The sequence below is a fragment of the Bos javanicus genome, chromosome 21, assembly GCF_032452875.1.
Source record: "Bos javanicus breed banteng chromosome 21, ARS-OSU_banteng_1.0, whole genome shotgun sequence".
Classification (NCBI taxonomy): Eukaryota; Metazoa; Chordata; class Mammalia; order Artiodactyla; family Bovidae; genus Bos; species Bos javanicus.
Window position 1 is genome coordinate 60,434,055 of NC_083888.1, and position 17,005 is coordinate 60,451,059.

Genomic DNA, 17,005 nt, shown 5'->3' on the forward strand with positions numbered 1-17,005 from the left:
GGTTGCACGTGATTTTCACCAGGGAAGCTTTTAACCCAGCCATTTGCACCAGGGGTTTTTTGCCACCCAGGGGACATTTGGCCGTGTCTGGAGACCTTTTGGTTCACACAGCTGGGGAGGAGCTACTACCTGCATGTACTGAGTAAGCCCAAAGGACGCTGTGAAACATTTCACAATGTGCAGGACAGACCCACAGAATGTAACCAGCCCCAAGGGCAAGATTCTTTAACTGGAAGGACTCTAATTTAGCCCCATTCCCAGACTTATGACTGTGACTGGAGCCCAACCAGGGGAGGAGAGAGGGGTGAAGATGCAGGATAAGCAACTTTGTCAGACTTAAGTATTCAAAGAGCCTTTAACCTCAACTTTTTAGCAAAACTTCTTTCTTGGTTTCCTTATTAGCGAAGAATTTTCACTAATTTAGACAACTGCACCTCTTAAATGAAATCCTAGAATGAGCATGGGCTTTGGGAGTCAAACCATGAGACTGTGAGCAAGTACCTTGACCTCTCTGAACCTGTCTCCTCCTCTGGAAAACAAAGACTATTATAACCACCCCTCAGAGGGGCTACGAGGTTATGCAAATACTACAATACCTGGCTCACAGCAGGCACCTCACAAAGCTTCGCTTCCCTCTCTCTCACAAGAGTTTGGGGGAGAATGGATACATGTATATGTATGGCTGAGTCCCTTTGCTGTCTACCTGAAACTCTCACAACATTGTTAATTGGCTATACCCCAATGTAAAATAAAAAGTTTTAAAAAAAAGTCATGTGTGAGGTGTGTTGTGACCCATGACTTTTCTCTGATGGTGCAAAGTGAACGGTCATGTAATGAGATCTGTCATCAAAGCATCTTTCAAAGTATTGTCTTTAAATATTTCTTTAAAATATTCCTAAGTAATAAGATTCCTCCAAAAAGAACAGATTTTTTCAAGTATTTATCTAGGTCCCTAAGACCAAAACTATGTGTTTGCTGCAAGTCTACATTTTAGAGATAAAACAACTAATGCAGCAATTAATATCCAAAAGGGGGAAGGGTTGGCAAACTCTAACAGAATATGCCCTATATACTGACATCTCAGAAACTGGTAGCAGGTAAGCTCTAAGTACCGGGATCAGAGGAAGACCATTTCCCAAGAACAGGATCTGACACAGACCTACCCTCTGCTTCGAAAAATGTTATACAGGTTTTTTATACAGGGAGCATTTCTTGGAGAGAGACCATAGTGTTTAAAGCAAACTCCAAAGAGTAAATATTTTAATTTTCTTCAAGAATATCCTTAAATTCATAATACTTTAAATAGTCACACTAACAAGTTAACATTGCCACAAAAATACTCATACAGCATCAGTATTCTTAAAGTATTTACATTTAGAATTACTTCCATGAGGAAACAGCAACGACGACAGTCAACATACACGACGTGTTTTTTACTTGTGGTGAGATCAATTCAATGTCCAAAATAAATCGGGATGGATTAACATTAAGAGCTGAACTGGAGTCCCTACCAAATTTCACAATGGAAAAGCAAACAGTCCTGTGTGATGGCAAATTATACAAACAACATAAGACAAATCCAACTAGAAATTGGAAGCTGCCATTTCATATACACAAAATACATGTGAAACAGCAAAGTAAACATACTCTTAAAGGAGGGGCTGCCATTTCAACCCCACCTCCCCTCCCTCCCAACACACACAGCACTAGAGATGTCCTTGAGTCAGCCAGTATCAAGTCTACAATCTCCTGAAATAATACATCAGATAGCACTCTGGTGTCTTCTATGAGGCTACGTGCTTGAAACCAAGGGGCTGACACTGGGTACAGGAGGCAAAAAAATGTGTAACACCTCTGTTTTTCAAAACTACTGACATTTCAAAATATGAATTGTTGAAACTCACATAAATTTCTTATCCCTCGCCACAAAGAAACTAATTGTGATGTACTAGACGGCCTTCTCTTTGACTTGTAGACACTACCATGAAAAGGAAATTCTTTTGATTAAAACTGACTGACTTGCAACTGTGCATATAAAGTCTATTACAGGGAGCAGAGTGCCTAGCATGATCCTGAAACTATTGCGATAAAAATAAAATGCATTAAAGCACTCAGTTATTCTCAATGAAAAGACTGACTGTATTTTCCATAAAAAGAAACAAGATTTCTTGGTGGTAAGGGGGAAAAAAAAATCTTTTTTCTCCCCCTTCACTATCTACACACTATCTAAACAACTTTCCTTTTCAACCTGAGACTCACAAACTTGTATTTGATTTATTCAATTTGGTACCAATGGGTCCGTCCAATTGATGCATCTGCCGATACCAAGTATCACTTTGTATTTGCATAGGGCCTTTTACTTTCAAGAGGCTTAAAGAACTTTACAGACGTTTTCTCTCATGTCTTAGGTCATGTCAAGAGGACGTGAAGGGAAGCAGGGAATAGACTGCTCACCACAGACCACTACCCCTGCCACAGTCCCCATGAAGCTGGGGACACACACCCCACGAAGGTCTGAGAAAACTGAAGCAAAGCAGAGTTAAATGATTATTCTTAAGTCAGGTCATGTGGCTTTTATATATATATATATATAAGATCTAAATTAATGTTAAGATAATAAATTGTTAATCCTAAAACTACTTAGTGCAAGTGTGGACTTCCGGTTTAAAACTGCTGAACTCCACCTCTGCCCTGTCTCGTCTCTGGTGAGGGCAAGCTTGGGGCACACGAGCTGACTCGACAGTGCCCGCGGGTGGCGAGTGGCCCCCAGGTAGTGGGCGTAGTTGTTTGGCCTGTTCGAGAATTGAACGAAGGCACCAAACCTACACGACACAGTTTTTAAGGAGATGGTTAAAAAGTTATTCCCTTAAAACTGAAACTATTTCAACAGCATTTAAAAGTGACACATAGCAGGAGCAAGAGATACTAGTGTTTTGTCTTTTTGCCATTTTAGGCACATGGCTACTTGGGAAGATTTTTTTTTTTTCTCGAGTTCTGTATTATAAAAATATTGATGTTACATACATGTGCTTAATGGGAATCCAAGTTGGACTCAAGCTTTACTAAAATGGAAGTCTTTGCTATGATATCTACAAAAAAATATGCCATCCTATCTGTCCTAAAAGGCGAGTGCTGAGCGGACATTGTACTTGTAAATGATAGCCATCTGTGGACAGACAGGAAGGGAAACCAGGGGATCCCAATCAACCCGAATCAAGAGAAGACGTCACCATGGCCCCTGCTGCCTTTATAATGTAAGGCGGTCTTACTGTGTTCCTGTAACCCTGGGAGGTTCTGAAACTCACTGATGCTTCCTGATCAAGCTTGTTTACCTGGACCCTCGGGGAGATACACACACAGACTCAATGCAGTGATACACAGACATGCTCAGTCTGCCCCATGAAGAGGTCAGCCTTGAAGGCACCGTTCACAAACACATTAGTCTAAGAGATGAGAGACCTGGAGGAGCTGGGGCTTCCGTGGGTGCCATGCAGCCAGGGCTCTTGTTAGACAATGCCACCTATTCAAGGTGTCCCAGGCCTGGGGCCCACGACTAAGTGCTTCATCCCACACCGTCATTCCCACTTGCATGCTTGCTCGCACACGTGTGCATGCTCCAATCATCTGAAAATCTCTGCTGTCATAAGAAGCCCCTTCATTTACAGACGGGACACTGAGGTTTAGAGCTGAATGCCTTGGCAAAGTCACTTGGTAAGTCACAGACCTGGCCGCACAAGCATCCTGCCAACACTCTTTACTGTATCGGCATGGTGTAAAAGTTTGAAAAGACGCTATTAAAAAAGAAAAAAATTAAGGATATTTAACAATGGCAAAGTTCAAACACACACACTTCTTCCACGTAAACACCTCAGGTAAACAGCATCTTGGTTAAAGTGACAATGAACAGACCCTTGACACTAAATCTTTCTGAGACACAAGGTTTCTGATCACACAGGTAGATTCTATCAAAAGCAGGTGCAGGAGGGCAGAAGAGACAGCCATGGAAATTACATAATAAAGATATGCTTAATGGGACTTATAAACCCAATTTGTCAAAAAATCGGTCCATCTGCAACTCAGAGTTCAGAGAAGAGGATGATTATTTCTCCCTATACTAATTAAGTTCAATTAGATACAATATGGAAAATATATTTAAAAGTTAAGGAGATTTTATATTTTTAAATTTGAGTGGTTTTCAGTTTGATTACTCATCACAGATACCATACCCAGTATGTTCCATGTAAGGGAAAATGCTGGGATTGATGCAAGGGTGCCCAGAGAGCGCCCCAGAAGCAGGCTGAAGCTTCATACAGTAAACAGCCATGATTCGTGTGTACTCAGGACCACATTCTAGGTGGGCTCCATCCAGCTGGGCTCCAGTAACAAATGGTCCTCTGATGGTTCAGTAGGTGGTTTTCTGAGCACTAGCCTTTCAAGTTTTCCAGCAGTAAAAAGAGAACAAGACAGAATTACATGCTACTTAACAAAATTTTACAAATTTTAAATGTTCGGATTTTTGCTTTCTTGTAGAAAGTTTCAAGAATGAAACTGATTCAATGTCATTTTTCAAACCCCAAACTGAAAGTAGTTCTGAAATTCAACTTCAACTCGAATGCATCTCCCTATTCTAGGAAATGAGAGCGTTCACATCATGACACTTTAGAGGATGAATACAAAGTCCTATGTTTTCTTTCTGCTAGATTAATCTAAAGTCAAAGACAGAGTTCTGGAGAACCATTTCCTTCTCACATCTAGGTAATGATCTGCTTAACATTAAGCAAAATCAATTTTGAGAAAGTGTTCCCAAGGATTTTGGAGTAAACCCTAGCATTGCATCTATGAATATGCTCTAAGAGAAGCAAAATATTCATGGAAGCATAAAACAACTTTACCTTTAAATAAAAATACTTTATTCATTCCTGACAGAATATCAAAATGTACATTGTTAACCAAGTAAAAATGGTGCTTCGAAATAGCTGACTAGGGCATATCTGGAGGATTTTTGGCTAATTTCAAAAGAGTAAAAACCACGTTCAATCTCCCTTTCCACATACGCCTAATAAGCTTGCACTATACCTGCTTAAATTTGAACAAATAAACAATTATATGGGCCCCAGTTCATCACAGAATGCACATTTTCATTATACTTAGAATAAATGAAAGTTACTGCATTTGAGTTACCTTCCTTTGCCAAAAACCTTCAGACTTAGTCCTCTTTATAGTTTGTGTAACTCTGTAAATTACATGTAGAATATAGCACATGACTTGTATTAATCTAAACACACAAACACACACACACACACATAATAAAGTGCAACACAACAGAACAAGTCTGCGACATTCATGTTCTCAAACTCCCATGGAAGGATTTTCTGAGCAAATGGAAACGACGTTCTTGACTGCGTGAACACTAACTCCAACAGACTGGGATATTTTTTCCTCACTGATATTTATATTGAAAATCCTATTTGCTTTATTTTCCCTGTGGCTTCTGTCTCTCATTTTTAATGAAAGTTTCGAAGCTGTGATTCTCTTTAAACCTGGAGAAAAATCAACTCCTTGGAGCAACATAAATATAGTGCTTTCAAAGTACTCAAAACGTTTCTGAGCACCCTGTACTGTAAAAGGAGGTTTCCAATGATAGCTTGTCTGTAACAAGGAAGATTACAGTCATTTTAATAAAAGCAAGCATTCCACTAACTTGGCAGCAAATGCTTTACGGACTTTTGACACCAGCCACCAAACATGTCTACTGGAAAGTACCAACTAGCCCTAAAATGTCAAAAGGTTTTGGTTGCATGTTGCTTTGATACTATATTATCTCACTAAGAAATGGTTTTGTTCCTGAGATGAGCACGGTAACAGTAAATGAGTTCCCTCTGAAGTCGCCGGTGGGGCCCTCTGCTCCACATCTCCCCCCTCGTCTTCATCAAGAATCTCGTCTGAAACATCAGTCGTCCCCATGGCGCCACTTCTGCGACTCGTCCTGCCGAACATCTGGTCTGATCTGGTTTCTCATGCCACCCAAGACATTCGATGTCGCTTCTGTGGCGACGATCAGAGGTTTCACCACGGCAGGGGGGAGCTGGCGCAGGACTTCCCCCACGGCGCCCGTCACCCCCCGGCTCTCGTGTTCCCGAGCAGCAGTTTCGTAAATGGTCTGAGCCGTGTCTGCGATTCCCTGAGGAAAGAGGGGAGAGAAGGGAGTAAATCACTGCTCAGAAGACTCTCTAAATAATCTCGTAACACATTAACTATAGAGTTCATCAAGAGCAGGTTTGTAACCAAACGGAAATCAAAGCAGAAACTGTACTTTTGAGGTAACCCAGGATAATTACTTTTATGACAATTCTAAGGGAAAGTGGTAGTCCCTCAGTTGTGTCCGACTCTTTGTGACCCCATGGACCATAGCCCACTAGGCTCCTCTGTCCATGGAATTCTCTAGCCAAGAATACTGGAGTGGGCTGCCGTTTCCTTCTCCAAAGGGAAAGTAAGGGACAATTACAATTCAGCATTTTGTTATGACACTTATATACAGAAAATGTAGCTAGACTACAGTTTCACACAGGGATGTGCACGGAAATAGTTAATACTCCAAGAATAGCTTCTCTGGCACAATTAATCACTCTGGTTAAATCAAATTTAGCAAACAAAGCTTCCTGAATAAATACAATCACTAAATGAACATGGCGATAGCTCCTGTGACTCAACTGCAACAGGAAAACCTAATTCTACTGAGCTCCATAAAATAATTTAATTAGTTTTAAATTACTGGCTATGCACTAGAAAAGATAACTGGAACATTCAATTAAGATAAGAGACTAAATAGAACACTTTATTAAATAGAGAAAACTCTGAGAACACAAAGCAGGAACATGTTTAATAACCACAAATGAAGTTTTTGTAGCATTTTTCATCCTTCTTACAACTGTGTGACATGAAAATAATCATGACTGCTGAGCTTTAGAGCTGACTATGTAAATGTGTAGGTCGAGCCAGGGTGGTAAAACGTCACGCTGTTGTCACTGGTCAGTCGTCACGTATGGGTTTCAAACCTCTCCCTTTTGTCTAACTCAGGACCCCTAAGGGCCACAAAGCAGTGTCCTCTTGTGATGGTTTCAGTGAAGGGCCTGGAGAGAAGAACTTCACACTCTCAGGGAAATCAAGGAACCTCGTCCTGGCCCCAAATCTAGTCCTCACTTTCACAATCTGTGAAGTGAAGTGTTAGCTGCTCAGTTGTGCCTGACTCTTTGTGACCCCATGGACTGTAGCCTGCCAAGCCCCTCCATTGGATTGGATTTTCCAGGCAAGAATACTGGAGTGGGCAGCCATTCCCTCTCCCAGGGGATCTTCCTGACCCAGGGATCAAACCATCGTCTCCTGTGTCTCCTACACCGGCAGGCAGATTCTTTACTCCTGCACCACCCAGGAAGCCCAAAGTGCTACATACCCAAGTGCTATAATATCCTGCTGCCAGCTGCCCCTGCTATGCCTGAAAGCCCAGGATCGTTTTTACAAACCTGATTTCTAACATGTCTACTGATAACTGGCCCAATCCTGACATCTATAGGAACAGAACTGACAGGTAATCAGCTCTCTTTATTCTAACAACTAAATCTCTTTTTAAGAGAGGTGACCAATGGCCTTGCCTTTATTTAGCCACTAATACATATCCTTACTTCAATGGTCTTCCTGCATTTGGAACCACAGAGGTCACTTTTGTCAGGTAAAAGACTGTCCTAAGGCACTCCTGTCTGTCGGAATATGACAGAGGAAAATATCGTTAATGAAATCCTAATACACAAATCATAAGTAAAATGACCTCAAACTTCCTCATATGTCAATGAAAAAAAGAAAAAGATTAAGACAGGGAGGGAATGCTCCTGTCAACATCCATAAAGAACCAGGATTCACTGGTGCAACTAAACTACAATCTGGCAATGCTTAATAAATCGGGCAACGTTTAATAAGTCTCAGGATTCAAACGGTTAGAAATCACCAGTTCTACCTTTAACAACCTCTTGCACATGTGAACAAAGGGGCATTTAAATGACATTCCAATAGAAGTATTTTAGGGGAAAAAATGGAAACTGTCCACCAACACAAAGATAAATAAATTATGCTATATTCACACAATGAAACACAATAAAAGTTTAAATCAGACCTACACATATCAACAAGGATGTATCTTTAAAGACAAAATATACAGATATATATGATACCATTTATGCTAACTTTTAAAATATAAACAATAGTATTTGCTTATGATGCCATACTTATATGAAACTATAAAAATATGCACAGAAAAAAAAGGTACCATCTTCAGGATTGTGAACGCATGGGAACGGAATTAGGGTTTGCGATTAACCTAAAAAAAATTTGCTTTTTAAACAAATCTGAGGAAAACAGCAAAATACAAACATGGGTAAACTTCCCTGGTGAGTTCATGGTGTGTTTCTACCACCCCTTGCTTTCTTCTGTCCATAAAGAGACCAGTCTTCCCACGAGACTGCTAGTCTTCTTGAGAGCCTGCAGGCCAGGACGTAGCCCTCCCCTCTTCCCTACACACACATCTGCACTCATCAGTGGCAAAACAGTCCCAAAGCCACCCTAGGGTCCTTCAGAACAAAGCCCAAGCCCTGCTGCTCTTTAGACAAACTCCAGGGAAGGACGCAAACTGCTCCTGGTCCATCCCCTGGGGCAGCCACTCACCTCCTTCACGACACTGTAGGCCTTGGCCACCCCTTCCCTCAGGTCCACTGGCTGGTGGGCTAACCGGTGATGGGGGAACCTCCTGACCTTCTTGGGCTCGATAGAAAGGGTGCCTGGAGACACCATGTCATACGCAGTCTCCGCTGCTGCCTGGATCATTTCATCAGAGAGGAAACAGTGAGTCAGAACAAAGTCTGGGGAGTTACGCTCCAGCAGCACACTTCCTAAGGGGAGTGAGGAGCGGCAGAGGAATTCTGCAGCGACGGAATTCTTTACAACCAGAACGTATTCCTTTTATAACAAGAACGTTAACGTATACATTAGTATCTGCGTTGAGCAGCTTTTTTCAGTTCCTCATCTCTCTGAGAACACTCTGTTACCAGGCTAGACAAGAATGCATGGTCTGTGCACAACTGGGTAAGGCCAACTGGAGCTTAATACTTACTAGCAAACCTGCATACAACTACTATCGGCTCTCTAGTGCCTTCATTACATTCAGCTATGATCTCTCCACATAAATGTGCTGAAATAAATCTTTGGCTAACTTAATAGTTATAATTTACCTGAAACAGGCAAACAAATTTGACACTGTAGTCCACCACTTTATTCTACTAATTATTTAACAATGGACAGCTAATCAAAAAAAATTTTAATGATACTAAGTCATTACAAATAAAATATTCTCAGTATTTTATACATTTTCATGGTGCCATTTTAAAACCAAGATAAGTCAAGTGTTTCTAATGACTCTCCCTCTTTCTGGAGATTAAGCTGGTCTATGGAAAGTTACCTGTATGGTTTGAACCATTCTGTTCGTGAGCTCGAGAGCAGCCATTGCTGTCGAGGTGCCAAAGGAGGCAGCCCCTCTCTGAAACCCTCTGACAATGCGGCCGTCCTTTCGGTACTGCTCAATTGGTAACCAGACCAAGTCCTTGAGGCCTTGCACTAGAACAGCAGTCAACATGCAGAAATTAATAGAGTACTGGAGTACAGCAGGTGAAGGCAAACACTGCTTGCTTCCATTTATACAAGGTGCCTAGAACAGGCAATGTATATTCCTCAATTCATAGAGTGGGAAAATACACTGGCAGATGTCGGAGGTGGGTTAGGCGGGTGGTGAGGAATGAGGACTTACGTGTTTAATGGGGACAGAGTTCAGTTTAGGAAAGTGGAAAGTTCAGGAGACAGATGATGGTGAGAGCTGCACAACAACGTGAACGTCCTCAGCGCCACTGAAGCGCAGTTAAATACGGTTTAGACAGTGTGTTTTATATTATGTGACTTTTACCACAATCAGAACACATGTAAAAAGAAAAACAGGAGCACTGGAGCTCAAATCTCTGCTATATCCTAACCCTAGGATTTTTAACCCCTAAAATGCGAGGCAACATTTTTTGTGTATCACTAACAGGTAGATTTTTCTAGAAAGATGATCCTCACATAGATTCTCGAAGGCATCCATAGTCCCGAAAGGGTAAAGAATCACTGATCAGGTAAAATAAATTATCTTCTAATTAAAAAAAGAACACTCACCTAGCTGTACTAGTGAATGCATAGGCCCAACACCTCCCAGGATTCCTGGCAGCTGGTTCTTCTTAATGTCAGTAAGCCACTCGGTGATTGCGTATGAGAATAATTTGTCCACACCTAGCAAACTAGAGAAAATGACTATTAGTATATGGGAAGAAGAGTGACATTTATAGGTTTACACAGTTTGGGGGATTTTTTTTTTTTTTTTTACTTAAGACAAAAAAATCTACAAATTACATGGATGAAATTTTATAGATTTTGAATTTTACTATATATATGTGTGTATATACATACATTTAACCTAATTGTAATGCTAATAATTTCTATAAAAGGCTAAGGTAATATATACAAGTGTGCATTTCCACTGTTTTTACTTCTTTAACATCTAAAGCTTTAACATCTAAAGCTTTAACATCTAAAGGATTAATTCAACGTCTCTAATTGTCACACAGTTCTTAGCTACTAAGGACCATTACCTTGTGAACTTCCATATAGGCTAATTTATAACTTTGGGAAATTATAAAAAAAGTCCTAACTATAGCTGCTTTTGGGGGAAATGCTCTCTTCAAACTGCTACTATTCTCTCAGAATAAAAAAAATAGCCCCTAGCCGGTAAAAATCCTCTAAAAATGAGCTCTCTGCAAATAACATTGTAAAATAATTAACTTATGTATGTTGGCTAGTTGTAAACTAACTTTAGTAACTACATCTTAAAGTCTCATATGATAAATCAACTTACCCATGCCGATAGAAAAGCCTCTTCAGCTTTAGTTCAGAGCAGTTTAACTGGGCGAGACCAATCAAAATCCCAGCTAATGTACCCTTTAAAATAAAAAAAAAATTCACTAATTAAGCTAAAACACCTAAAATATGTATAGCAAAAAAATATATGTATTTTATAAGACCCAACTGACATCCAAATTTTACTTAAGTAAATTTACTTAAGTAAAATTTAGATCCTTAAGTAAATTATATTTACTTTAAAAATAGAATTAAATTTTAAAATCTTACACTTCATTTCAAACACATAAACTACGATCGAAAAAGTTTCCTAAAAACTGAGTCCACTAGAAAAACAAATGAGATAATTCTGTAGAGTATATTTGTGCAAAATTTCCAGACCTGATCCATTGATACATGTTTCCCATGATAATCAAGTCGAATAGGAACTTCTGATGTGAATCTAAATTCTCTGAAGATAAAGAAAGAAGGGGAGTTATTTATATTAAAAATTACTAATAGCTGAAATTAGATGTAAATTAACCTTTTCAACTGGAGAATAAAAACCACAAAATAAATAATGTGGATATATTAAGATCTAAATAAAAGAGAATGTCTTTCAGCCGTATACCTTCTTAAGACAATATACCAACTAAACAATGTTAATCTTATAAATTTTATTTATTTTATTTTAAAAACCCTTTCCTTGTTTACTAAACAAAACTTAAGTTAGAGAAATTTATTCTGGCAGGTATTCAATTCATACAGAGAGTAAACTAACAAAAATAACTTTCAAGATTAAACCAAATAATATAATCATCACCAAGAAGTAAAAAAGAAGAGCTAAGGTATTTATTTTAGTTCCATGATGAAACAAACCTCCAAAAGACCCAGACATGAACCCTAGTTTTATCAGTTATATGGGATACAGTCAAGGCAAGTAATTTAAACTCTCTGAGCCTAAGTGTCTTCATCAGTTAATTTTTAAACCCCATCTACATTGGTGAATTTTTACACTCTTGAAATTAATGCTTGTAAACGGGATACTGACACACTTGGGAATTCTGAATGAAATTACAATTATACACATCAAACAAAAGCAGTTGGCTTCCAAAAGTTGGACTGTAAATTGTAAGTTGAAACACATTTTATTACAGAATTAATGTCAGTGGTTATATCCTAAGTTATCCCAAGTCATCCTGGAAAAGTCCTTAACTGACTCTAAAAAGGAAGTGCTAAATCTACATCAGTGACTACAGGAGTCTGGGGTCCAGGTCACCCCTCATCTTCCAAACAGCCGTCTGTATCTGGTTCTGTGCCAACAGCCCCTCAACACCTGCGTCACCTTTCTCACTCTGTTCCTCCAAGGCATGTAACAGGGTAGACCAAATATCTTAATTATCTGTAAGCTCAACTCAAGAGAGATTTTTCTCTACTCTGTTCACTGTACCTAGAACAAAATCTGACATACATATACTGTGTTCAATAAATATTTGTGGAGTGAAAAAATGTTTGTAGGAGAGGAGACTATTATGTCATTAATTGGAAAATGTACTGAATTTGGGATTAAGAAAACCTCCATTCTAGTCCTGGCTTGGCAACTGTGTGGCCTTGAGCAAGTCACCTCTCCTCTCTCGCATTAAGCTCCTCACCAGCGAAGTGAGTAATCTAAACCACGTCACTAAGGACTACACCGGGGTCCGAGGCACTCCAGCAGTTTTTGAGAGCAGAAACAGAAATCTACAAGCTATTAAGTAGTCTAATGGAAAAAACACATATTTACCTAAGCAAGTGAGGCTATACAAACTGATTAGAAAGTGCCAAGTTTCCATGTTCTCAGACCAAAATTGTAACGATTTGATTTTTTTTAATAACAGTTATCCAGTGTTCACAAAAAACAAAAATCGGCAGCTTATACGTGATTAATATAAAATGAGAGTTCAAATTATTTCTTAGGATACACAGTTTTTTGGTAGAAAAAAATTTTAATAAAAAAGCAAAGTAGGAAAATAATAAAAGAGGCTCTTCCTTTATGATGGAAAAGTTAAGAATCACCAGAGAACCTCTATCTCAGGATCTTTCCAATTCTCATATTCTATTTTCTGACTATTTTCATCAATACACAAGATATTCAAAACATGAAAACACTTTAAAATAGTTGTACTGCCTACTTAGAACTTCCCAGGTGACTCAGTGGTAAAGAATCTCCTGCCAATGCACGAGACATGGATTTGACTCCTAAGTAAGCAAGATTCCCTGGAGAAGGAAATGGCAACCCATTTCAGGATTCTTGCCCAGGAAATCCCATGGACTGAGGAGCCTGGGGGGCTACAGTCCATCAGGTTGCAAAGAGTCAGACATGACTCAGCGACTGAACGACAACAACTGCCCACTTTGGGCCATACCTAAAGTCTAACCTTAGAGAGAAAGACAGAACTTGGGGAACACTGATGTCAGCAGGAGAGGAGTACAGAAAACCAGGGAAGGGAGTTGTCTCTCATAACAGAGGTGGTTTTGATCTTTGACCTCTTTCCTTCCGATAGAGATCCTAGGCTCCATCCCCACCATCAAGGGCTGGGAAAGAAAGAAGGGAAGAATGAATGAAACTGGAAATGACAGACAACAAGCTAGTGGTTGGCTGTAGTCACAGCAGCCAGCAGCAGTATAGGGACCTGGGTTTCCCTATGATGCCAACTTAGCCAGAGGACAGAGGGTCACAAGAGACACAGCAGTGATAGGGAAGGGCAGAGAAATCAGACAGAAAATCCCCGTAAGGGAAAAGGGAGGGGTGCTGAAGGTGAGGTGTGTAAGGGAAAAAGACAGCATCATGGTCATGGAGACACCAACAGGCTCTGAGAGTGATCAGAAGAGACGGACAGAAAGAGGAAAAAGGAAGAGACTAAGTGAAGAGAAAATTTCTGCTACAGGTTCAACAGGAGGCTGAGTCCTGAGCCAGGGTTATTATGTGTAAATGAAAGGTGCAAGTGGGGGGGCCCACGTATAAACGTGTGTGTGTGTGTCTGTGTGTGTCTGTGTTTGTGCGGGCTCAGCCATGTCCAACTCTTTCGAGTCCCATGGACTGTAACCCACCAGGCTCCACTGACCATGGAATTTTCCAGGCAAGAATACTGGAGCGGACTGCCATTTCCTCTTCCTGACTCAGGGATCGAACCCGCATCTCTTGTGTCTCCTACACTGGCAGGTGGATTCTTTACCACTGACAGCACCCAGGAAGCCCCATGTAAATAAGTATGCATGCTTGTATGCTAAGTCGTTTCAGTCATTCTGACTCATACCCACTGATTATTTGCCAGTGCAGAGAAAAGCTAAAGTAATTCCACGATTTCTGTCACACAAACACGTTAAAGAACAACTTTCAAACTCTAAAATAACGTCTTTTGTTATCAAAATTAAATGATTTACCTAAAAAACACAGGCTGATCACTAAACAACGCTTCTTCAGGAGAGAAGTCCTTCTCTTCTTCCCCATTAACCGCTTGCACTGAATTGGCACTGCCATTTGGGGAAGGCTGCTTTGGCCCAGGGAAAGAAAGAACTAGATTTGGCTCTTTTGAGGCGCTTAAATGCCTTGGCAAACTGCAGGTGACATCAGCCCCTGGAGACTTTTTAACTGAAAAGGTAATGTGCACATTTGGAAAATTAGGTATATGCTTCTTTAGAGCAACTTAAACCAAGCTACAGTTAACTTGTTTTACAGTATTTCGTTTAATAAATATAACTACTGCTACAGATAAATCTTTCACAGTAGCCCCCTCTCCATCTTTAGTTTCACTTTCCAACTATGGTCCAAAAATACGAAATGGAAAATGTCAGAAATAAACAACTTCTAAGTTTTCAACCGCATACCACTGAGCAGCATGATGAAATCTTGCACCATTTCCCTGCCCCACCGGAAGGTGAATCAGCCCTCTGTCCAGCATATCCCGCCCGTGAGTCACTGGGTGGACGTCTCGGTTATCAGGTCGGTGCTTATGGTAAGTAACCCTTATTTTATTAATAATGACTCCAAAGTGCAAGAACAATGATGCTGGCAATTCCAATACACCAAAGAAAAGCCATAATATATTAAGTGAAAAGATGAAAGTTCTTAATAAGGAAAAAAAAAAAACCATATGCTCAGCTTGCTAAGATCTACAGTAAGAACAAATTTGTAAAACTGTGATGAAGGAAAAAGGAATTCATGCCCATTTTGCTGTCATACCTCAAACTACAAAGGTTATAGCTACAGTGCATGGTAAGTGTTTAGCTAAGATGGAAAAGGCATTAAATTTGTACAAGATATTTTGAAAGAAAGAAAGAGATCATACTCACCTAAGTTTTATTATAGTATACTGTTACAATTGTTCTTATTAGTTATTATTGTTAGTCTCTTACTGTGCCTAATTTATAAATTAAACTTTGTCATAGGCTAGTATGTAAAGAAAAAACTTAGTACATTTAGGGTTTGGTACTATCTGCAGTTTCAGGCACCCACTGGGGGTCTTGGAACGTACCTCCTGAGGATAAGGGGGAACAACAGTACTTTTACATAAACTGCATATGCACAACTTAAGAAAAATAATCATGGAACACAATTATATAAATGAGAGAAAAGATCTGTAAGTACATTCTCAAAAAGGTCTCGTAACAATCAAATCAATCCAAGTACACATTACAGACTTTTTCAGATTCTACATATTTAATACCTTCTGGATCTGGAGTCATGAGCAGCTCTACTTCTGTAGAAAGACTTGTGAAGAAATCCTTCAAGAAGAACAAGGCATCCTAAAATTGAGAGATTTAATTATAACTAAAAGGGTTTAAAAAGGTGCAGCTATTTTTAAAACTGTGAAAGGAAGTAACATGAAGTCTCTCATTTCACTCATTGTTCATATACAGCTATAATTTATCCAGTGCCAGCGCTGTGCCTATTCTCAATTCCTTTCTCTCTCTCACTCTTCCTTGTTAATTCTCACAACTCTCAGAAAATTAATTTATAGATGTGGAAATTAATGTACAGATGAGTTAGAAATTAAATGGCCATTTCTAAATCAAAGAACATTTTAGTTTTCACAGAAATATAGAAGTCTCTTTCTTATTTGGCATTGGGTCTCTGAATTGGTAGCAGTAGTATTACTAACAATAATAATAGCAGCTAGCAAGTACTCAATACTTAGACGTGACTTAAAAGTTCTTAATGTCTTATTTCTGCTTTTAACACTATGTTATATTGCCTGAGTACATTTTCTTCACTGGACATGATATTCAAAATAAAAACTAAAAGTAAATAAAATCACCCACTCAGTGTGGTCTCTTCTGAAATTGGACTGGTCTTGATGTTGTATATGCAAGCCATATTTGCCCATTATTAGCAGCTTCACAGCAACTGACAAATCCATTTTGGAGAATATGAAAATTAAATAACTGAGCCTGTTCTTTCTTATTCTTCCTTTCCATTAAAAACAATCTTAAATTAATATAAAACATTAAAACTGCACCAAAACACAACGTGAAAGTGAATTACAGGGTCACAATATGCCACAGCACACTGAAAGCCTGAGTGGCATTCCAAAGGGTCTGATCTACTGATCACACTTGTCAGAGGTGTCAATGACGGATGCTAAAAAGGTATTTTTTTAGGTAATGTTGCATATGAGAAACTGGGGGCTGGACTGAAGAACAAGCAGACAGCTTCAATAGTATTAGAATATTCTGGTTCTGCAGTCGAGGAGTAAGTTGGTGAATTGTTCATTACATTATTATTCTTTACACATATGTATTTATGTAGATGTTTATATGTTATTTACATTTTATACATTTATTAGAAATTGCTATATATATGGTACATGTGCATGTTAAGTCACTTCAGTCATGTCCGACTCTGCGATCTTATGGACTGTAGGCTTCTAGGCTCCTCTGTCCATGGGATTCTCCAGGCAAGAATACTAGTGGGCTGCCACGCCCTCCTCCAGGGGATCTTCCCAACACAGGGTTTGAATCTGCATCTCTTACGTCTCCTGCGTTGGCAGGCAGTTGTTTACCA

General features: G+C 39.5%; 1 protein-coding gene across 4 annotated transcripts in view; it reads right to left on the reverse strand.

The window, feature by feature from the left end:
- Positions 1-1,231: 1,231 nt before the first annotated feature.
- Positions 1,232-17,005, reverse strand: part of ATG2B (autophagy related 2B) — an 81,488-nt gene continuing 65,714 nt past the window's right edge. For all 4 annotated transcript variants that reach the window (XM_061395252.1, XM_061395251.1, XM_061395250.1 and 1 more), the window contains 8 exons: positions 15,669-15,747; positions 14,386-14,593; positions 11,365-11,434; positions 10,982-11,064; positions 10,246-10,367; positions 9,503-9,657; positions 8,713-8,862; positions 1,232-6,181 (listed from right to left, as the gene is read on the reverse strand). In XM_061395252.1, coding sequence (XP_061251236.1) covers positions 5,951-6,181; positions 8,713-8,862; positions 9,503-9,657; positions 10,246-10,367; positions 10,982-11,064; positions 11,365-11,434; positions 14,386-14,593; positions 15,669-15,747 — 1,098 coding nt within the window. In that variant the 3' untranslated portion in view covers positions 1,232-5,950. The remainder of the gene's footprint in view (positions 6,182-8,712; positions 8,863-9,502; positions 9,658-10,245; positions 10,368-10,981; positions 11,065-11,364; positions 11,435-14,385; positions 14,594-15,668; positions 15,748-17,005) is intronic.